This window comes from Chenopodium album, chromosome 8 (genome assembly GCF_948465745.1).
Source record: "Chenopodium album chromosome 8, dcCheAlbu1.1, whole genome shotgun sequence".
NCBI lineage: Eukaryota > Viridiplantae > Streptophyta > Magnoliopsida > Caryophyllales > Amaranthaceae > Chenopodium > Chenopodium album.
The window spans coordinates 3,784,461-3,808,911 of NC_137841.1; the positions used below are offsets into that span (position 1 = coordinate 3,784,461).

General features: G+C 34.6%; 3 protein-coding genes across 4 annotated transcripts; 2 read left to right on the forward strand and 1 right to left on the reverse strand.

Annotated features, from left to right (window-relative positions):
* Window positions 1-6,457: 6,457 nt before the first annotated feature.
* Window positions 6,458-12,356, forward strand: LOC145555664 (rhodanese-like domain-containing protein 7). Of its 2 annotated transcripts, none has more exons than XM_081617408.1 (5): window positions 6,458-6,878; window positions 9,436-9,687; window positions 9,802-9,903; window positions 10,741-11,028; window positions 11,730-12,356. In XM_081617408.1, the coding sequence occupies exons 1-5, from the start codon at window positions 6,504-6,506 to the stop codon at window positions 12,108-12,110; spliced, it is 1,398 nt and encodes a 465-aa protein (XP_081473534.1). In that variant the 5' UTR covers window positions 6,458-6,503; the 3' UTR covers window positions 12,111-12,356. The 2 variants fall into 2 exon arrangements, with proteins under 2 accessions (XP_081473534.1, XP_081473535.1); XM_081617409.1 differs by having other exon boundaries at window positions 9,805-9,903.
* Window positions 12,357-13,355: 999 nt separating this feature from the next.
* Window positions 13,356-14,812, forward strand: LOC145642622 (uncharacterized). Its single transcript, XM_081693815.1, has 2 exons — window positions 13,356-13,485; window positions 13,962-14,812. Exons 1-2 carry the CDS (start codon window positions 13,356-13,358, stop codon window positions 14,810-14,812), a joined length of 981 nt encoding a protein of 326 aa, XP_081549941.1.
* A 5,518-nt stretch (window positions 14,813-20,330) lies between these two features.
* LOC145642623 (zinc finger BED domain-containing protein RICESLEEPER 2-like) lies at window positions 20,331-23,163 on the reverse strand. The gene is made up of 5 exons (XM_081693816.1): window positions 22,466-23,163; window positions 21,008-22,284; window positions 20,833-20,927; window positions 20,691-20,701; window positions 20,331-20,586 (listed from the first exon to the last, which is right to left on the reverse strand). The coding sequence occupies exons 1-5, from the start codon at window positions 23,161-23,163 to the stop codon at window positions 20,331-20,333; spliced, it is 2,337 nt and encodes a 778-aa protein (XP_081549942.1).
* Window positions 23,164-24,451: the final 1,288 nt, after the last annotated feature.

Here is a 24,451-nt window from a genome sequence, read left to right on the forward strand (position 1 = left end):
TTATAGTAAGTTATTAAAAGTATATAGCTTACTTTTATATTTTTCTACATATATTATGGAGGGGGGTAACAACAACAACAATAATAATAATGATTCTATGATAAGGTCATTAATACTCAAAGGTATTGAATTAGCCAAAAATATGGAATTAGATCTTTCTAATATATTGGCTAATGATCCATTAATTCTCTCACAAAAGTGTGATGAGATTATAGAGGAGTTTAGTAAGGCAAAGCAACAGCTTATATGTTCTTTAACATTGGAACAACATCATCATCAACAACAGCCTCTTTATCAACCGGATATGGGGGTGGTTTTCGGGTACGTGCAACGTCAGTTGGCGAAAGGAAAAGGCAAGCAGGTTGCTGGAGACGTTGTAGGAGTCGCCATGAAAGCCGAAAGTGGTGGTGATGAACAAGGAGTGCAACATGGGTATGGAACGATGATGGAAGTTGGTGGGAGCTCGACGAGCTCGGTGTTGAAGAGCTCTACTCCTAGGAGGTCCTCATCAAGGTATGAATGAATAAATATGCCATTGTTATAGGATTAAATGTGAACAAATTAACGCATTATTAATAAATAATCAGCTGGTTTTCATATTTAGTATATATTTTATAAAATTAAAACCTACTCCATCATTAACAAAGTGATTTGACAAAGTCACAAGGGGAGCTCTCTTACCTATAATAATGTTTTTGAAAACCCTAATACATACACAATAACACAAGTATTAATAAGGCTGCAGCAAGAAATAAATTAATTTTTTTATTTTTTAAAAGGAAAGGTAGATAATTTAGAAGTTATGACAGTTTTCTCTTAAGACTATACTCTAGTGCAGCAAGAAATAAATTACTTCGTAATACAATAATAATGATGAAAATAGATACAGATAATTGCTATCATAAGTATTGGTTATTTGTGTACGTAATGGTAATTGAGACTACACTTGGTAGGGAGGACCGCATGTTTGATCCCCTACAACAACAATTGGGAGGGGATTGGAACCTAATCACCCATAACTGATCCCCGAATCCGGATTAGCCCAAAAGGTGAATCGTGTGAAACACCCAAAAAAAAAAGTAATCTACTATGCTACTTTGTAATTTAGGGCTAGTCTTCCATGTATATATATTAAGGTATTTGTTCAAGTCTTTCTTTGAAATTTCTTCACTATTTAAAAAAAGAGTTAGTTTAAGTAGCTCTACAAAATGAATCGATTAAGATTTTTATAAGGTTAGATTGGCATGCTTATTGTCTGATTTTAATTTATAGATATGATAATGAGTAAGTAGTATTGGAAATTTTATGGAAAATACATACATTTAGGAGCGAAATTCCATAATTATAAATACCAATGTGTGAACGAGTACTTTGGTTTCAATTTCTCATGTTTTTCCTGGTAGGTTACAATTGTTTATGTTGTCTCTTACAAATCCACAAAAGGCTGGTGGGGAGGCCAGAAATTTCCAAAATTAAATAAAAACAATACAAAAAGAAAAGAATTTTCATAGGTTGAAAAAACCTACGGAGTATTACACATGTAATGCATGCACTACATCAACAATGTTATAATGATTCATACTCTATGTGATTGACCAATTTATATGTCGAAAGTATACACATAAAGTCATCTTCATTAACGACTTCTAAGTATTTGCTTTGTTCATACATCAATCCAGTTACGAGTCAGAGAATGAATATAATTATTTTGAAAGCCATATAAGATAAGAGCGATTAATCTTCTTAATTCATTGTTGAACCTCATCTTGACTAGCTAACCTTCATTAGATGTGAGATTGAGAGTCATGAATATGGCACTGATCAAGATGTCTACGATGATAATTTCATGTGATTTAGGGCAAAAATCTTTAATAGTTGTGTATTTAATTTGTATGAATGAATCACTTAAGAAGGTGCATCTCATGCATGTTTCTTGTATTTGACTCATTTAATATAAAGAATCTTTCTTTGTTTTTCCTCAATTTGTGATTTATTTTGGTAATTTTTATCTAATTGTCTTCTTTGTTGGCTAAATTGTATGCAACTCAAAAAAGCTAAGCTTACTTAAGTATAGTAATTAAGATTATATATATATGCTAGTAGAAAGATTTACCTCCAGCTAGCTATTAGTCTGATGAAGATAGTTATTTTAAGTCAATTTTTCTCAGCTCATAAAAGATTATACATTATGGTAGATACATGTACAACCTGTTAGCTTTAGCCACTCTTGGCATATTTTAGGACATATTTTGTGCTAGTTTTATCTAATGAACCTATTGGTACAATCATATCGTTATATTTGTATCATGTAGAATATTATACACAGACCAATAGACCAGGCCATGATGTATAAATTCATTCTTGTTACTTAAATTCGTCATTTTAAACCATGTAATAATGTACTCTAATCTTGTCCGTCACTTCACACTATGACACTACATACCATAACATGATTATAGAGATATTATCGTCACTTGGCATAAAAAAAAACGGAGAATTTCATAAAATTATCGAGCTAATAACTTTTGTACTTCAAAACAGAAATTATGATCAAGGAAGTAACCAAAGGGTGAGAATGGCAGCTCCAAGAATAGGGAATACAGAGATGCCACCAGAAGATGGTTTCATTTGGAGAAAATATGGTCAAAAAGAGATTCTTAATGCTAAGTATCCTAGGTAATCACTTCTAACTATACAACATAATCACATTATTAGTCAATTTTATAATCTTTCTTGATTTTATTACTCATTTCTAGAATAATTTTGCAACTATCACATTTAAGTTGAATTAAAAGTTGATATCTATTTCTAGATAATAAGACTAATCAATCAACAATTTCACAATTGACACAGTCTTATTCTTATTTTGTCACCTTTTTTTTAAACATGTCAATACGTTGTCAACATCACTTTAAACGATGACATAATATCGCAATATATATTTGATTGCTAATTTGGTAATAAACATTTTACCAAACTCATCAACATGACAACTATCAAATTGACTTGCATGGACGATTATATCTTGGAGATTCTTTGTTAGACTATTTCCTTGCTAGGCTTTGTTTGGTTTTTCATAACATCTTCGAGGGTGCGTGGTAAATATTTGGCGTTAAACCTTAGGGTTAAAATAAATTCACCTTTGTTGCGAGTAAGTGTTTATCAATTTATTATTGGGAATACATAATAACAAAAATTACATAGTTTATAATTTTCCTTATTCCTTTATTAATTACGTCCTTCAATTGTGCATGATTTTGAATAAATAGTTTGCTCTGATATAATGAGATAGAGTCATGATTAGATAAAATCAATTAAACTTTCTTGAAAGTTTGTGTTCATATGTATCCTTATTCCTTTTCACATTAAAATAATGCATGTATAAGATTCAGTTCAAATAACATATATTTGTTTTAATTCTTGACAAAATTATGTTTGTTTTTTCAAATGTAGAAGTTACTATAAATGTACACATAATATAATTTTCGTTCCTTGACAAATTTGTGCCTATTTTCAACGTGTAGGAGTTACTATAGATGTACACATCAAAAACTATACAATTGCAAAGCCAAGAAACAAGTGCAACGACTTGACGACGACCCCTACACCTTTGACATCCTCTACCGGGAGGAGCACACTTGCCACATGTCCAACACGGCCCCATCGTCGGTCCCGCCACCGCAATCGCCAATCATCCATGACATTTTCCTTCCGCACCACCAACCCATCACAACCGTTGCACCCCCATTTCATCATTGGCTACCAATGGACCTACCTAGACTTTCTAATGAGGGTGCATGTAACTTGTTCGATCCCCAACAACAACAACAAGAGCAATTATATCGTGCAAGTAGTGTAGATGGTGAACCCTCCACCGTTAGATCTCATCATGGAGGAGATCAAGCCGTTGATTTGCTTAATAATCAGTCAATGGTTGATTGTTGGAGTGAAATGTTTAATTCAGGGAGTAGTAGTAGTAATAGTATGGAAGTTATCTTTGCTCCTACTGATGATAAATGGGAAAACAAGGATAGAAAAGATTAATTAATTACATAAATCATGGTTTTGAATTTAATTGAGAAGAATTATCAACCTTTAATTTGATTTTAGTTAACAAATAGAATTAAATAGACTTTGTATTATTTTAATTCTTTTGGTGTTCGTGGCATTAACCTAAAATGTACTCCCTCTGTCACTAAATTACATTATTGCTACTTCTCTCTATAATGTGAGGGATAAATGATAGATGTATGAATGTAATTTAGGGACGGAGCGAGTAATGTTTTATTTTGAGTACGTAGAGTTTTCTAATGTAATTTATTTATTTTTATTATCGAAAATCACATAGCTAAAGTTGTAACTTTATGTTATATATATATATATATATATATATATATATATATATATATATATATATGTATATATATATATATATATATGTATATATATATATATATATATATATATATATATATATATATATATATATATATATGTGCTTTGTTCCTTAATGGTTCTAATCCAAGTTTTCTCCCAATAATTAGTTGCTAAGATGTCTCTTTAAGCACAAAATGTCATTGACTAATACGAAGTATTTATCTAGAATATGTTGCAAAGAGGGAAACCAATCAATAACAAGCTGTTCTTTTAAACAATTTCTTGATACACGATTATTGAGAAATATGAGAATGATATCTTATGTTGTAATTGTAATAAAATTTCTATGTTAACGTCCATCACAATTTCACAATGTTTTTTTTTTTTAACCTAATCTCAATTCTTCAAGTAAATACAATGCCAGCCTTTCAAAAAAAAAAAAAAAAAAATAATAAAATAAAAATTAAATGCCATATACATTACCAATTTAAATGTGATATATTGAGTTGTACATGAAAAAAAAACATGTTTGGGATAGATTTGCCATTTCCATGGAATTATCATTGACTCTTCTTACGGTGTTGTACTGTTGTTATTACAAAATTGATTACCATACCACTTTGGATACAGACAATAATGCAAAAAATAACATACTAATAATAAATTAATAATAGAGTATAAATCATAATCTTGAACCCCAACCATCAACTGAAGCTTTTGGTTGAATTGTTCCCTAACAAAAAAAAGTTTTTTTTGGTTGATATTCATTAAAGTCAATGCATGAACGGGACTACTATTTAAACTTTAAATCAAAAACCTTGTTTATTCATTGCCCCAGTGCAACTATCCCCTCAAGAAATTACTCTATAAAGCTTTTTTGGTGTTGAGAGAGTTAGGGCCTGTTTTCATTGACTGAACTCAGCTGAACTGAACTGAACTGAACTGAACTGAATTGAGCTGAACTGAACTGAATTAAACTGAATTGAGCTGAACTGAATTGAACTGAGCTGAACTGAACTGAATATTTTACAAGAGAAGGAAATTAGGAGCTGAGCTGAACTGAACTGAATTGAATTTCAACGTAAGAGAACAGGCCCTTACAATGGGCAATGGGTATGCGGGGTTTGATCCTACTGCATTTTTTTTTTTCATTCTTTAAAACTTTAACTAACTTTTGAAAAATTATTGATAGCAATTTATGGAAGTTAGTTATGTCGCATCTAAAACACAAGCTAGCTAGGTCGCCAACCCGAGGCACAACATGATTAAGCACAAATCGGTTGCTGATATGGCAAGACATGTTGCCGTAAAGAGGAAGGGGGGTGATGGCTCTTGCCTCACGAGTCACGGACTTCTAGCACAATGATATTTGGGTTCAAGTAATGCCTAAACCATTCTTTTGGAATTTCTAACACACACATTGTTACATACCATATTCAGTATGTTTGTTGTAGGGATTATTGATGGGATAAGAATTTAAAATCTCTAATGTCCCATAATCCCTTGTTTGTTTGAGAGGATACAAGTTATCCCATATAAAAGGTATAGGGTTAAAATAGGGGTCTATCCCTCACTTTCTATAATCGCTTGGGAAGGGTATAATTTGTCATACACCTGGGTGTATCGTACACCCAACTAAACTAATGTTAGTTTTTGCTCTTCAGTTGATGATAAAATGAAAGATAATCATCAAAATGAGAACAAATACTCATGGATGTATATAACAACCTCTCGGAGTCTCGGGGCATGTATGTAAGGTTTGGGGATAATAATTGAAACGTAAAAGACAATTCTAACCTTAATGAAAGTGAATTAAGAGGAGAGAGGAAAAAAGTTAGTAAGGATAGTTAAGTAATTTCACTACTTATCGCAATTTAATTCTCAATCATATCAAACAACAGATAACACAATTTTTATCCTTATCTCACCTAATAATTCTCTATCGAGACATGACACGACACGACACGACACGATACCATAGAGGCATAGAGCCATCTTCACCCAATGGTGTGTGTGAGACAAGTTGACAAGAATGTTACAATTCCCAATCATTATACTCTCCACTTTACTCTCTCTCCAATTGAGAGAAAGCAAGTAGAGAGCAAAATAGGAGGAAAAGAGCATCAATGCAATCCCATCCTATGCTAAGGCACTACACCACTAGAAGTGCAGCAATAGCCGCAGCAGCTGCACTTCTCCCCTTCAACTCTCTCAAACCCACCATTTCAATCACCCCCTTTTCTTCTTCTTCTTCCGCCATGAAACCCACCTTCACCACCGCTCAACAACCCTCTTCTGTCGTCTCCAATCTCACCTTTTCTCTCTCCTCCGCAACTCCACCTAATTGCTTCTCTGCTGCCGATTCATTGAACTCGGAACTCGCTGCTTCTGATTCGGTCGAACCCAGTTCATTGCTTGTTGTTGTCTCCTTTTACAAGTTCGCTGATTTCCCTGATCATGCCGATTTTCGCAACCCCATTAAACGTCTTTGTGAAGAATTGGTAATTCTAATCTTAATTTGGTTAATTTTTGATTTTATTGGGTGTAAAGATTTCAGCTTTTCATGTTTTCTGCAGATATGACTTGAGTATAATGTATTTGTCATTTATATTGTTGTGATAAATTGTGGCATCATGTTGGTGTTAGTTCATTGGACTGATTGTGTGTTAAATTTAGGATTTGCGATGTATTGTTTGTATTACCAATATTACATTTAAGGTTAGGGGATACATTTATATTTCAAAAGCTTCATTTCAATTCCTGAAATTGAAATCTTGGTATTTGATTCCTCCAATTATATGTTTGGGAAAGATTAAAATTTCAGTTCTTGAGTATTTTCCTCTGATTAACGAGTTGGGTATTTTAATCAATGAGAAAGATGCAAAATTGGCAGTGATGGTGAGATGACAAAAGCAGTGTAGAAAAAAGGGATCAATCGTGGATTATGAGAATTTTAAGGATTGAGTAGATTAGTGAATAAATCAATGAGAGAAAGTGATGAAGTTATGAGCATTTCGTAGAGAAAGTAAAAAATATTCATGGTCATTGATATTGTGGACTTGTGTGGTGGGAATGTGGGATGAAAGAGAGGAGAAGTTGAGGGGTAGAGTTGTAGAGTGAACAATTGAGAGAAAAGAATGGGGAAAGCATGATGGTGTAAGGTTTGGAAATTCTTGGAGATGGGCCCCTTTCTATTGAGTGCATAGGATCGACCCGATTTCAAGTCACCATTAGGGTTTATTTAATTCATTGAAAGCGAATTTTGGTTGCCTTCGTCTCTTTGGTTGAGGTGATGAAAGAGAGAGGAGCAGTGGTGACTGTGAGTCTGTGAGTGAGACGGGGTTATGCAATTTCCCTAATTAACAAAATTTAGTACGTAGTGTTGCCGCAAAGTATTGGTTAACGATGGGTTAAGGTATATTATCAATGAGCAATGGAGGGCTATGTACATATTATATATTCCAGACTCTAGTCAGGTTACTCAGTAAAATGACGGCTCAATGTTCAATCAGAGGAGGGGACACAGTCACACATTTCTACCATGTGAATGCTATTTTTGAATATTTAATATTGATACTTGATAGTTATAGTGATGTGTTAGCTTTTAAGTTTAGGGACAAAGAGAATACAATGGTTTGCCATTTAAGGGCTTTTGTATTGGAATATGAAGACTTAAAGATGTATGCGGACTTCAAAACCCTACAGGGTAGAAAGGTTATTTTATTCTTTGTATATTGAACCCTTAATTAGAGTTGTTGGACTAAGGGCGTGTTCGGCGCTAGCGTTTGAGTAGCTTTTAGGTAGCTTTTAGTGGTTTGACTTTGTCAAATCACTACTTAACAAAAAATATAAGTGTTTGACAAAGTAGTGGTTTGGGTAGCTTTTAGTGGTGAAGGTAGCTTTTATGAAAAGTTAGAAATATTAGCTTTTGAAATTAGAGGTAGCTGTTGAAAATTTAATCTATATTATTAAATATAAAATAATAATTTTTAAATGTAACAGCTAGTCAACCGCTACTTTACCGAACACTCATACCTAAATTATCTATCTTCACAGCTAAAAGCTACAAGCTACCTACACAGCTCACAGCTACCTTCACAGCTATAATTTGCCGAACACGCCCTAAGTGACCAATATATTACATATATAGGAAGCAACGGCTAGCATAGTGATACAATTGGTTTTTTTTTATGCTATGATGTAGGACAAGATAATGGGTGGTAAATTGATCCAAAAAGTTTTGGTTTCATTTGAGGATTGACTAGATATTTTTTAGCAAATGCAATTCCCATAAATCTGGCCAGCATAAGTTAGTGTTGTTCTTGAATCGTGAAGAACTGTAGTTTTATTTATTTAGAACATTTGGTGTAAATGCATATTGTTGAGAGAAGATACAAGAGAGAACATGGTGAAACTATAATTTGTTTTTTCCTTCTACTTTTAAATAGGCTTTCTATGCAATCGAGTAAGAACACTTTGAACATTTTGGTATGAACCATGGACCATGGTGGCATAGCAAATGCATGTAAAATTTGACGGTTTCTCCACTTGGGTGTAACACTTCCTAACTCATAGTTTGTTGTGGAGCCATAGTGGCATGTTGATCACACCCCAACCTTTTTCCAAAACAAAAATAAAGAAAAAAGAAAATCCAAATCAGGAGGTCTCAGCTTCTCAGGTGATAATATCCTTATAAAATTCACTATATTTGACGTTAGCTTTAAATATATAATTCTACTTCTTTATAAGGCTTGCGTGTGCTGACCGACTACAATCTTGTCGTTGTTACTATTTCAGTTTCTGACATTCTTATTCTTGAAATAGCTGCCAAAAGACCTTAATTTTCATCCAAGAGTCTGCATTGCTCATATAAATCTTGTGGGCCAATCCAACTTATATCGTACTTAGTATTAGAATCTTGTGATTATCAAGTTGCTTCGTGTTGCATTATTGGTGGATGTCCAAGTGCCTTTTTCACTGCTTTATTTCATTTAAGTCTAATGTCCTGAGAACATAAATTCAGACTATTCATGCCCTTACCTGTCTGATATTGTTCAGCGTGTTTCAGGTGGTATCATTCTTGCACCAGAAGGAATAAATGGGAGCATATGCGGTACCCGTGAAGCTGTAGAACGTGTTCTTGAATTTATTCAATCTGATGAACGTTTGAAGGGCTTAAGGCAGATTGAGTCTCCTGTGACTCCGGAAGATGAAGCAATACACCATGGACATACAAGCAAATCTCCTGTTGGAGCTGGAGAAGACGCACCCTTCCGATGGGATCATGTTAGGGTCAAGCTAAAGAAAGAGGTAATCTTCTAAATACATATTCAGTGAATTGTTTCTTAAGTAGTTGTTAGTTGTTACTACTCCGGTATTACTATGCTTTGTTTTTTACATCTGTGATCTATTTGCATGTATTAGCAGATAGTCTCCCTTGGAATGCCTAGTGTTCTTCCTACAGAGAAGGTTGGAACCTACATTAGCCCTAAAAAGTGGAATGAATTGATCAGCGACCCAAACACGGTAAGAAAGATATTTCAGTAATTTTTGTTTGTCAAGCATATGGATGATGTGCTTTAGATTTTTTTTCTTTACCATATAAGGGATTGATATTATACATTTTAGTAATTCCATGTTCAGAAATTAGCTACCATCCTCTGCATCAACTCATATTTTGTGATCAGGATTTTGAATATCTCATATTTGTTAAAGGTCATAGAAACTCTAATTTTCACCAGGGATCCTTAACTTAGCTGCTTCAGTGTCAAAATCCAATGAAGTCAAAACTAAATTCAGAAAGCAAACTCCATCCTCTTGATCTGCTTAAAACTTTGTGATTAGAATATGTTGCAATCTTTGTGGTTTATCACATATGTTTTACTTCTTTAGAGATTCTGAGATCAATTTTTTTCAGTAGTTAAGTTTTATATGTAGATTAAACTAATTAACCAACCCTGAGGGTTTGTGTCTTTTCTTCATAAGGATTAATGGTATAAACATCACTTTGAGTTTTCCTTGTTCATGGAAATTAAATTTTAACCCATACTTAAATCAGCAGAAACGATGGACGATACAGTTAAATATATTACTGTCTGAGCCCTATTAGGTCTTGGCACTTAGAGATTTTGGTTAGAGGAATGATAACATCGTTGGATTTCTTAATTGCCTCCTTAGACTCTGTAAAAGCTCTCTAGCCCTGTTTATAGCTAGATATTTTGAACAATGCATATGGACAACCTCCTTGTGGTAAAAGAAAGCATATGGACAACCTCCTTGTGGTTCAAATAGCGACTTAGTTTAGTTTTGCTTGAAGTACAGTTACAGATATGCATTATGAACTCATCTTTCTTTCAATCTTAGGTGGTCATCGATGTGCGCAACACCTATGAAACCAGAATTGGAAAATTTAAAGGAGCAGTTGATCCTTGTACAACAGCCTTCAGAGAATTTCCTACATGGGTGGAAGATAATTTTCAACTGGCTGGTACAGACAGTCTTCCATCCCAGGAGGTGCCAGAAAACAAGATAAGTAAAAGCCAAGAGGATACTGAAGGGTGCAACTCTCCACCTCGTGTTGCCATGTACTGCACTGGTGGGATACGATGTGAGAAAGCTTCTAGCTATCTCTTAAGTAAAGGTTTCAAAGAGGTAAATACATTTTTGCAAATTGCTCACTTTTTCTGATTATATAAAAATTATAGATCAAAATAAACTTAAATGAACTTTTCCTTCTTGCTTAAGCTTTACATGTCTTATTTTGTGTGTGTTAAAGATCTCGATCCTCTACTCTCTTATGAAACACATCCTTTTATCCTTTTGGAGTCATGTTTAGGAAACTGAGTTATAATACCATAAATATTTCTTACTGATTGAATTTTTATAAGTTTTGTCACCCCAAATATAGAATTTCTTTGGAATTCTTATTTTAGGATATCATCAAGGGTAATATGAGAAATATATAGTGTAATTTGCTTAATTTAGAAGGTTGGTCTAGATTAGAAATGTGGCCTATTATATAGATAATGGGAATGCATTTACATCTTTGGAATTATGGTGAATTTTCTGATGAGCAAAACAGATGTCGCTTGGGTGTCATCAGTGGAGCTCTTTTCTTGTGCAATGCATTAATGAACCAAATGAGTATGGTAGAGTTTTCAAGATGCATGCGTTTACTCCCAGGAATAGACTAAAGGGAAAAAAAAAAATCTTGGTTGCTTCACATAGGTGGTTTTGCAAAATTTTTGAACAAGCTATCACTTCATAGCTGTTAATGCCGATTTTATCAATGCCATTCTTGCTTCCTCAAGGTTTCTTTGACTTGGTCATTAAGACATTTGACGATTTGCCAGGTTTATCATTTGAGAGGGGGGATACTCAAGTATTTGGAGGAAGTTCCACAATCTGAGAGTCTATGGGAGGGAGAATGCTTTGTCTTTGACAAACGGGTCTCAGTGGATCATGGTTTGGCCCAGGGCACTTTCAAACTCTGTTATGGCTGCAAGCAACCAGTGAGTGATGCAGATATGGAGTCCCCTAAATACGAGTATGGTGTTTCTTGTCCATACTGTTTCTCGACAAAATCAGAAGAAGAAAAAGAGAGAGCACGAGCTCGACAAAGGCAATTTGAGGTTTGGGGTGTCATCGGTGGTCCTGACAAGGGTCGTCGACCAACACAAAGTACAAACGAGCCACAAAGTGATAGTAGTCCTCAGATGTCAAAATCAGTATAGTTTATCCGGAAATATGGAGTGAAGGAGACGTGTAGTTTCTCATTCTTCCATCTTTCAATTTTGTAATACTAGTACTAAGCTTTTTAGCCTACTTGGAATAGTAAGCAAATGTTTGTCTGCTTATTGAATTAGACAAGTAAGACTAAGTGTAACAATTAAGCTAAAAGCACAGATTTTCTCCAAAAGGAAGGGTGTTTGACGGTTATTCTTCATTTTGGGAGGCTATTAACATCTTGACTTGGTCAATTTGTATTGCATTTTGGACTTTGAATGTTATTTAACTTATTTTGCAAAGTACAAAGAAAAATACTTGTATTTTGTGTCAGCATTTTAGACCCAAATACTTGTAAGAAATTTACCTCTAAAATTGACCAATAATATTTTGTTCATACATCCAATCAACAAGCAATAGTAGCAAAAATAATATGTTTTCGCAGTTTCATAAATAGATAATTTGAAACGAAAGTAGTAATATAATATGTTATCTCATCGACTAAGTTTTTTTATTGGCACTCTTTCTTTTTCGCCTCCATAAATTCTTGCTTGCTTACTATCAAACACTTGAAAAAACATTGATTAGGCCAGTGTGTGATCAAGTTTTGATCAAGTCGATTTGGTTTCGGATAACATATACCTATGTCATTAATTCATAACATTATCATAGGATTTTCTCATTACATCCCATTGCACCAATTTTCTAGTTAAATTTTGTCGGTTTAGTTGGATAATGTTTCACAAAATTAAGAGCAAAATCTTGTCAAAGATGATTTTAGTGTTTAGGGTTTTGGTAAAAAAATAAGCTTAATCTAGAAGCAACCAAAAAAGAACAAGCTATTTAGCAAGCTACATATTACATGTAACATAGTCTTGCAATGAGTGCACCCTAAGTTTAATATTTCCAGCTCATAATCTCCTCTCATAATCTCTTCTTAGCAAGTTTAATTTACGTACATTCCATTAGTTCTTTCTACAATACACTTCATCCATTTATCAATCATTTTCATGCAATGGATTATATAATATTATTGCTAACTTTTATATTAGAGTATGATTTAAGTATAACAATTTAATAAGAATATAACAACTAACCATGTTATTAATACTATATAGTTAAGTAGTTTTCCCATATGATTAGAAGAGACTACCAAGTACATATAAGGGACAAAGCTGAAAGTTGATTGAGCTGCTTGTGATCACTTCAGTCTTCTTTAATTTGTATGTGTTTTGTGTTGTCGAAACTCGAAAATGGGTCATCACTGCTGCAGCAAACAAAAGGTTAAGAGAGGGTTATGGTCTCCGGAAGAAGATGATAGACTTGCCACTCATATTATTAATCATGGTCATGGCTCCTGGAGCTCTGTCCCCAAATTAGCAGGTACGTATGTACGTCCGTATGTGGGTACGATTATCTGTCCTCGGGTGTCTAGGTCGAGTCCTTATTTTGAGTCGTAATTCCTGTTTTCTCATTAAGGGTATACAGGACATTTCGCCTCTTATGAGTTTCCTGACCAGTTAGACAAATAGACTTGTTCGCCCCTACCCTCCTTTGAAGCTAGATGATTACTACAAACTCAATTGGTCTTATTTAAATAATGTTTGCACACTTGAATCTTACTTCTAAAGTGATTTTACTTTCTTTTAATTTATTGATTTTAAAGTTGAACCTTGAGTGTGTGTTAATTTTACACACTATACATACGTTGTATAACTATTACGTATCTTCACTGTCTGAAAATTGTTATCACGTTGTCATAAAAATTTAATCGCGCAATAACTCACCCCTTTACAATTCAAAAAGTTGATTATAATGTTAAAACCTTTACTTTCACAACTCAAAAATGATCATTGCAGGACTTCAAAGGTGTGGAAAGAGCTGCAGATTAAGGTGGATAAACTACTTAAGGCCAGATCTAAAGAGGGGTTCATTCACAGAAGAAGAAGAAAGAACTATAATTGAAGTACATAGAATTCTTGGCAATAGGTGGGCCCAAATTGCCAAACATCTTCCAGGAAGAACAGATAATGAGGTAAAGAATTTTTGGAATTCTTGCATAAAAAAAAAACTTCTTGCTCAAGGCTTTGATCCAAACACTCATAATCTCCTTCAAAAGAAGTCCAAATCTAAGCCTAATCCTTCTAAATCTGCTAATCATCATCGGTTTCCATCGAATTCGAGCTCGTTAGTCTTCTCAGATGATCATGAACCCCAAACTTGCTTCCCAAAAATTGATAATGAGACAGAGTTACAAAATAACACTATCAACTTTGAGTGTAACAACAACTACTCTGCTAGTTATGCACAAATGCATAATATTGTACCAACTTCGGATTTTTCGAGCAATGAATTCTTAGCTATGAACAAATCTGATCCTATTTCTAATGATGTTAATAATCTATGTGGTTATACCTTGGATGAAAACTCGATTTGGAGCAATACAACAAGGTTGGAGAGCTTTGAACAACCAATGCAAACAACCCAAGTGATTCCTCCAACACAAGAGATAATTGGTGGTGCTAATGATTATGACTTGGATGCCTCGTTGTTCAACATGTTAAGTATTAACTATGGCTTTGAGGACTACCCTGCCTCGACTACGATTTTACCGGGTGCCGGAGTGTATGGTGGTGAAATGGGTTATGTCATGGATCAAGTTGCATGGTGTGAAGGAAACAACTTTCAATGTGGATCTTTTGCCTTGTAGAAGATGAACTAGATCGATAGTTCAATTAAAAGCATAAGCTTATGGTTGAATATCCGTACACAAAACAAACCACGTACACATGGACACACAATTTATGTGTAGATTGGTGAATCGTACACACATGTAAAATGTTGATTTGACAAGTGTTATCGACTATACAAATTAAACTTAATATGGAATACCTCAAACACTATATTAGAGTATATATGTTGGAATTCAGCTGTGATTTTATATGTTGGAATTTACTTGAATATATATGCGTGATGATGAATTATTAGTTTAGGTCACACGTTCTCTTTATGTCGAGTATGCTTGTATAAAAAACCTTTATATTGGACAATTATTACAATTTGCAATTATAACTACTCTAGGCAAAAGTATACCCCTTTAACATAAAGATAGAAATAATATCTATCATTTATTTGATATTCTATATAAAACCTTAAAAATTCTTCACAAAAAGTAAACAAATTAAAATTTATCAAAATTAACCATGATAACTTCAAGTGATTTTATATTTAAATTAATATATTTTTGTAAAACAAAATCAATTCATTAATAAATGGACATTCGGCATTTACAAATGAAATCTAAATTAACAAATCAAATAAAGGTTCCTTCATCAAGCTACAATAAATATCTTATAGTGGTTATAAGTTTAAATTAATGTGTAAAGAAAATATCTTCTATAATTCTTTTTTATTATTGACTAGAAATATATATTGTATTTAGATACGAGTACATTGTATTTCGACAACATTATAGGAAGAAATGTAGTTCCTAAGTTTTTTAAATACATTGTATTTAGACAATATAATATACTCAATTAGTACTCCATGTCTCCATACTTTCTAAAATGTGACACAGAGTAAAATTTTCGTAAAAATTACATTCTATGTGAAAATCTTTATATAAAGAAAGAAAATGCATGTTGAAGAAAGTTTCATTAACGTTCAAAAATTATTGATTTTATGTGTAATATTAAGGTAAATATATGTTCATTGCCTTAATATATGAAGAAAAAAATATTGCTAGTATTTACAAATTGTCTAACTAATTTTGCATGATATTCTATTGTACTCTCATTATCACCATAATAAAAATTACAAATAGTATAAATACATGGGTAAAAATTTACAGGATGAAAAAATTTAACAAGTTTGATTTACAAAATTTAAATTACACAAACTTATATGGGTCAATAGTTGAATATTACGATACATGTACAATATATGTACAATTTATGTACAAAAATAGTATTTCGTATAATTTAAACATGTATTAATTTGGAATGAAACTTTGGATTTGTTGGAGTATGCTATGAAATTTAAAAACATGTATTAGCATAATTTTTAACCTTACGTTATGATTGAACCATGCAGTGGGACAAGTTGGAGTATGCTATAGAATCGTTCCAGACAACTACTTACCTTCCGAGCAAGATGTCATTAACCTTTACAAATCCAACGAAATAGGAACCACGAGGCTCTTTAATCCCAATATAGCAGCTCTGCAAGCTAAGCCCTACAAGGCTTGACTATGCATTATTTATTGCACCTGGTCTTTTGTTTTCTGACGGTGGAAGGGACTATCAGAACTTATTCGACGCGATCGTGGATGGTGTGTACGTGGTGACAGGGTAAATTCGTATCCCCTAATCAAAAGTAAATACCTAAATCCTCTAACTAAAGTAGATAGGGAAATAGGGTCGATCTCCACAGGGAAACTAGTCTTTTTACTCCTAATTTATTATTATAATCTAAACTATTTAAGTAACCAATATTTATAGTTGAATAAGAAACTAAACTAAAAAGAGTAGGAATAGGGAGAAAATAATATATAAAGGATCTAGGGCATAGGTTCACCAATAAATAATACTCCAGGGTAAAATAGGGTAATCAATCATTGACATTGCATAAATAACATGATTAACAGGCTCTCGCAATTTATTAATCAACATAGATCTAACAGGCTCTCGCAATTTACTAGATCTAAGTTCTTATTGAAAATAGCCTTTAATATCAAATTAACATTTGCTCGATTCATCAATTTAATATTGCTATACTTTTACAAGCCGCAATTGTAAAACATTAAAACAATCCAATAAGAAATTATCATGTAATACCAACAATCAATAATAGTCAATCATCAATGCATCAATTAACCAGATTGTAAAGGGCTCTCGCTACTTATTACAATCACACAATTAATTTATCGGTATTAAATCTCATCTCTCGAATCTTGACTTAACCATTTAAAATTAACTTGCCTATTGAAACTAGACCTAAACATTAATTCTCATCTCTCGATTCTTGAATCAATATTGTCAAACTCATGCATAAAAGATAGGTCTAATCTAGTCACAGAGCATTAAATCAATCAATAGGAAATTAATCTAGCATTGATAATCAACAACAATAATTTACCCCTTCATATTATTTATTAGATCCCCATAAACCCTAGAAATTAAACTACTCACACATAATTAAATATAAACTAAACAAAACAATAAAATAAATCATGATGAAAGAAATAAAATAAATAAGATTAAAGGAAGAGAAATCGTTACCAAAATAATCTGGAATTAATCAAAGAAATAAGAACAAAGGTTTGGAGAGAGAGTTTAGAGAGAAAAGTCTAAGTAGAGAGAGAAAGTCTAAGAGAGAAGATTAAGAGAAGAAGTAGAAGTCGAAGAAGATCTAAGAGAAGAGGTCCTTAATTATTCCGTACAAAACGTATTTAAAACAAAACTAAAACAACTCCTAATTAGAAACTAATTGCTCGACAACAATGCTTCTCCAGAAACACGCGCCCGATCGGGCTAGAGGCCGCCCGATCGAGTGCGCCTTTTTGCTAGCACATTCACCTCAGCAGCACCGCCCGATCGTGCTAACCCTCGCACGATCGGGCGCGCCTTGGGCCACTCGTCCTTGGCTTGCTGCGCTTCTTGCCCGATCGAGCTAAGCTTGCCCGATCGGGCCCTTGTGGCTCCTCGAGGCTTTGGACTTCTGATTGGGCTCGACTCCTCGGCCCAATCCGGATCTCCTCTTCGGGTCTTGAATACTCGGTCCAAACCTCGGTATTCCAAATACCGAGCCCTTAATCACCGGCTCGATGAATCTAGCCGGCCTTGGGCTCCAAAAGTGGTCGTGTTCCTCCAATGCTCATAGTTGCTTCATAAAAATCCCGGGAAAATGCTCCAAAGGTGCAATTCCCTGCAAAACTCAACCAAAACTACGAAAACACTAGAAAACACATATTAGTAATAAAAGTGGCCCGAAAGAGCCAAAAACACTACTAATAATGACCACGGGACGGGGGTAAAACACTATATAAAATAGACATATCACGCGGCTCTAGGGAAGGCGGGTGCGCCTAATGTAGGGATCGTGGTGTCGGAAACTGGATGGACGTCGGAAGGTGGAGATGATGCTACGGTTGAAAATGCAGGAACTTATTATCGGAACGTGATCGGTTATTTAAAGTACGGGACTCAGTTGAAACCAGGGTAAGGAATTAAGACTTACTTGTTTGCAATATTTGATGAAGATAATAAACCAGGAGCTCCAAGTGAGCAGCATTTTGGACTCTTTACTCCTGATCAACAGCCTAATTAAGTATGGTTCACTCAATTTTAATCCATAGATTACATTTTATCAAAAAGGAATTTAAGTGATATTTATTCTGATGGCAATTGTATTATTCATATAATTTATGTAGTTTAATTTACTATTTAGTTTTTAGGAGTAGTATTAGTTAAATTAGAATAACTTCCTTTTGTTACGAATACTAGTTTGATCATGCATGATAAAAAAAAATAAAATTGTTATACTTTGGGCTTTTAATACTCCGTATATGTTTTGTGTGATGATTATATATATAACATGCCACTACAATTCTCATGTTTGGTAAGGGTGTATATTGATTGGAAACGAATTCAATTCAACCACATTATTATCAAATGTTTAAGTGAAAGGTTTGGATAACAATTATCATTACTTATGAGTAATAGTTAATTTTCACCTATTTGTTAGCTCTATAAAACTTAATTCGTTATTATGTTCAAGTGATTTCTTTCAATGGTTTAACCAAACAAATAAAAATGTGAGATTTAAGCCATATAAGGATAGCCTCGGTATCAAAACCATTCTCGGTGTCGCTATTGAAGATCTTCATGGTCTAGCCTCCTACCTAGCAACGCAATGGGTGAAAACCAACATTGTACCTTTTGCAACTGTGATTGAGTACATTGCAACCAGTAATGAGATCCATTCTGCTTATCTGGAAACCCCGAGAGTCTTACCATCAATGTAGAAAATTCTCAATAATGCACTCTCGTTGCAAACAACTTAGCCACTTAGGTGAACAAATTCTTGTTTCGATTAACATTGATACAAGGATACTCACAAAATACTTACCAGCCATCTACTAGTGAATTTGGTGATGCATGATATATGACCACGATAATCAACTTTTTAATTAGCTTTCTCTCGCACTCTCGCCTATAGAGGTTAAACGATACAATTTACAAGAATGAATTAACCCAGACAACCTACAACAAAAAAGAGGAATTGTTAAACATGAGGCATACTTCTGCAAGAAATGTGATCGAAAGACACTACTAGAAAATAGGTCATTTTCGACGGAAAAATTCCGTCAGAAAACATATTTCTGACGGAATTCCGTCGGGTCATCGAAAATGTATTTGTAGGAAATACGACCTTATTCGACGGAATTTCCAGCAGCTTTTGGGCGTCATATGAGATTCTCCGGCTTGGAATTTTCCGACGGACTGTATTCCGTTGGAAATATCAGACAAAATTTTAGTCAGAAAACCTGCCAAAAAAATAAAATAAAAAAGACACACCACCACCAATACCGCCACCATCACTAAAAAAAATAACAAAACAGAAAAACAAAAAAAAAAACAAAAAAACCTCAAGTTATTCCCCACAACCACCACCGGCCTCCCAACATTCATTGACCCACTAGCTACCACCATCCACTTCTAATGTAATACCCCGTATTTTTAATGTATTTTATAAATTATTTATTTAATTATAAAATATATTTTGGGTCAAACTATTTTAATTATTGAATTATAAATAAAGCAATTATTTATATTTGGGTCAATAAGCATTCAATCCAAACGTAGCCCATCTTTATTGAACCCAATCATCTTATTTTTACTTTTGGGCCACCTAGTTCATCATTTAAGTCCATTATTTTTATGAAGCCCAAACCTACCCTAACCTACTCTACACTATAAATACTCTACTTATCCCCAAAATTTTACCACCCAAAAAGGTAAAATGGTCAAGGTAAGCTATTTTCTTTTTATTTTTATTCTTTCTTTCTTCTTTTCCTTTTTCCTCTTCTTATTCTTTCTTTTTATTCTTGCATTTACGTGGGTTTTGGGTGACATAAACCCACCCAAATTTCAACACCGGCTGCCACTGCCCACCGCCGGCTGCCACTGCCCACCGCCGGCTGCCACCACCTGCCACGCCTAGGGATGTCAACGGGGCGGGGCGGGGCGGGTTTTGGCATTTCCATCCCCATCCCCGCCTCCCATTTTCATCCCCATCCCCACCCCCATCCCCACGGCGGGTCTGGAAATTTTCCCCATCCCCGCCCCGGCGGGTCTAACTTCAAAACCACCCCCGCCCCATCCCCATGTGGATATCCATCCCCGTTTTAGCCCCACATAATCCGCGCCCCATACCCACCAAATCCCCGCCCAAATCCCCGCCCCATACCCACCAAATCCCCACCTGAACTCCACAACAAATAATATATTTAAATCCATTCCAAAAAAAAAAAAAAAATCTATACTACAGCAGTCAAGCCTACAGCTCAAATACAAAGAAAGCAGTACGCTAGTACATACTTCACACATTGAAAAAAAAAAAAACAGTAACTCAAATTGTCCAAAGTCCAAAATTAAAAATACTACAAGTTTACAAATATTAAAATACATAAAAAGAAATCCATTAGGCCTTGAATTATTCGGTGCAAACTCCACTTGTTCCGGAATCGATATCCCATGTTTCAAATTCTTCCTCTAATTCACCCACTAATTTAGCATACTCATCATTCTTGAATTCTCCACAATCTGCAAATACAACAATGTGACTTAATTAAAAAAAAAAAATAATAATAGTAATTAAATAAAATGTTATTTTAGCTATCTACCTTTAAGAGTTGCCCATATCCAATTTTGAGTACACATCAAAGCTTCGACTGCTTCCGGTAAAAGCCGACTACGATAAGGATTAAGAACCCGACCACTTGTGCTAAATGCGGACTCCGATGCAACAGTAGAAACAGGAATGCTCAATATATCTCGGGCTATTTGCTGAAGAATGGGATATGTGCCTCCATTTGTCTTCCACCAATTAAGAATATCAAAATCTTGGACTAGAGGCACATTAGCAGCATCTAAATACTTATCCAATTTAGAAATTTCATGACTTGGATCCTTATCTTGTTGCAAAAATTCTGCAAATTCTTGCATAAAGGCCTCTTCATTGGCTTTGCTACTACTACCCATATCAAAAGGTTGTTGGCTACTATTACCTTGAGTTTTACCGATCTTAGAGCCATATTCTTCAACCAATCTTCGTAGAAGATCACTAATTCTACCAACCTCAATTTCAAAGTCATGCTCATCAAAAATTTTTGCAAAATAAAACCGAATAAGAGCCATTTTGTATCTAGGATCTAGTATTGTTGCCACTCCCATTAAACCATTCACATTAGCCCAATATTTGTTATATTTCAGCAACATAATGTCGGCCATTTTCCTTACATAATCATGAGGAGATAAAAGCCAACCAGAAATAGCAATTCTCAAAGCACAAATTTTAGGAAAATAAAGATTGGCAGTAGGGTAATTTGTTCCTGAAAAGTTAAGGGTAGTTTTACTAAACACTTCTAAATGTTCACATATTTTCTCAACTTTTTCCCAATCTTCAGGTGTCGGTGGATTCTTATATAAATTATTTCGAGCACTTAAAACAACAAACACTTCTCTATAACAAATAGCAATAGAAAGCATTTCATAAGTAGAATTCCACCGAGTTTTGCAATCAAGTGCTAACTTTCTAGTACACTCAGGAGCTATTTGCTTAGCAACTTGTTCAAACCTTTGTACTCTCTTATCAGAAGCAGTCCAAAACACAACACTATCCCTAATCCTTTGAACACCATTTGATACCACAGCATTTAAACCATCTTGAACAATCAAATTTAAAATGTGAGCACAACAACGCATATGAAAAAAATCACCTCGCAATAAAAGTGAGCTATATGGAAACACTCCTTTCAAAATTTCCATCATTGCATCATTAGTCGAACAATTATCCACAGTTATAGAAGACAACCTAAGATCAAGATTCCATGATTGAATACTTTCTTTCAATGCATCAGCAAGGACCTCGGCAGTATGAGGAGCAGGGACATATAAAAACCTAACAAAACCATTGAAATTGACATATAAAAACCTATCAACATCACTTATAATTACTATGATATTTTCCAGGGAACATCAATATAAAGGTATGTTTTCATTTTAAATCTCACACAAAAAACTATAACAATACAAAGGCAACCAAAAAAATAAACAAGTTATAAGTAACTAGAAAACAATACCTTAAGATCCGACTTTGCAACTTCCATGTATTATCAATGAAATGTGAGGTGACCGCCATATAACCTTTTCTCTGGTTGTCAGCAGTCCACATGTCAGTAGTTAAGGCAATCTTGCCCTTTGCTTTCCTCAACAAGGTTGCAACATTCTCCTTCTCAAGCTCATATCTTTTCATAATATCTTTTCTTGTTGTGTTGCGAGATGGCACTTTAAATCCAGGTTGGAGTGTCTTGCTATACTTTCTAAAACCCATATGTTCAACCATGCTAATTGGATACTCATGCAAAATAATCATCTCCGCCAAGTCTCTTCTTCCATCTTCTTGGTGGAATTCATAAGGGGCCAATGTCATCGTTTCATTCTTATCATTCAAGTTTTTTTGTGTACCAAACAATCTTGATTGTCGAATATCTTGACATACTCTCTTTGGACATATTTTTACATGATCTTTCAAATGAGTAGTCCCTGCTTTCGACCCACCGGCAAGTAGCTTAGAGCAATGGTTGCACTCAGCTTTTACTGCATCACCAACCCTCTTTCTCTTAAAATCAGACCACACTGCTGAAGTATGCCTACTAGTTATTGGTAGGACAGAAGGATCGGAATTAGTCTCCACGGGACTTTCATCGTCATCCAATGTAATTGGAGTATTACTAGCGGAAGTGGGAACACTAGCATTATTGTCATTTTTTGATGTCATTCTCCGGTTCTCCTCTAAAACAAATTGCAGTAATTTAATGGTCAATTCATGAACAAATTAAACTACTACTTTCAACAAGTCAACACATAATCCTTTAGTGTACTTAAAAAAAGATATCCTACAAGTATCTGACTCTTGAACCTCCCAATTTCCCATACAAATACAAATTATCAACATATACTTTGAAATTATCAAACATCTATGGTTAACAGTAGACAGAATTGAACATACAAGTACAAATTATTCTATATCATGCAACTAGACAGATCAAATACAAATTATACAAATACCCTTGAACCCCCCACTATCGTCATACAAATACAAAATAAAATGCAAATAGACAGATCAATTATATCAATATCATGCAACTCAAAAAACAAGTAATCAAACATAATAGCAAATTATTCAAGTAATTAATCAAATTATTTTTCATCAAAAAAAAAAAAATGGTTTTGTTACCTAGGAAATACTCACAGACGCAAATCAATTAAATTAACTCATACATAATCAAACATTCAAACTTGTAGTTTTAAGCATCCAAAATCTTAATGGCTTCTTAATTTCTTAGTTAATTAGTTCATTTATTTTTCATAAGATAAAATGGTAAGGGAAAAAATAATTGGGGGAAAAAAAGAGAGAGAGAGTTAGAGAGATTACCTGGTCGAGTTTCTGGTCGGATTTTTCGTTGACCGGCGACGAGATTCACAGCCTCAGAGGTGGAAGTAATGTGACAGCTTGAGAGGAGAAAGTGGGAAACGGAGGAGAAAGTGAGCCTGACTGCCTGAATACGTGATGGCTAGGGTTGAAAGTTTGAGAATGAGAAATTGAGATTTGAGAATGTGTGGCTTTTTTCCAGAAACTTCATTAATTTTTTTTTTTTTTTTTTTTTTTTGCTGTATACATAATAAATAAATTAATGATATATATGTACATATGGGTGGGTCGGGTATAATGCGGGTATGGGGTGGGTCAGGCGGGTATGGGGCGGGTCAGGCGGGGCGGGGCGGGGATGGGGCGGGTCAGGCGGGGCGGGGATGGGGCGGGTATTGCCTAAAATCCACCCCCGCCCCATCACCCATGGCGGGTATGGAGTTTAGACCCATCCCCGCCCCGCGACCCGCCAAAGCTAGACCCATCCCCGCTCCATCGGGGCGGGGATGGGGCGGGTCTCCTACTAGACCCGCCCCACTGACATCCCTAGCCACGCCGCCGCCGGCTGGCCGGCCACCACCCACGGTGGTTCTTCCCTTCTCTCTCCTCTTTTATTTTGTTTTAATAATTATTCCTA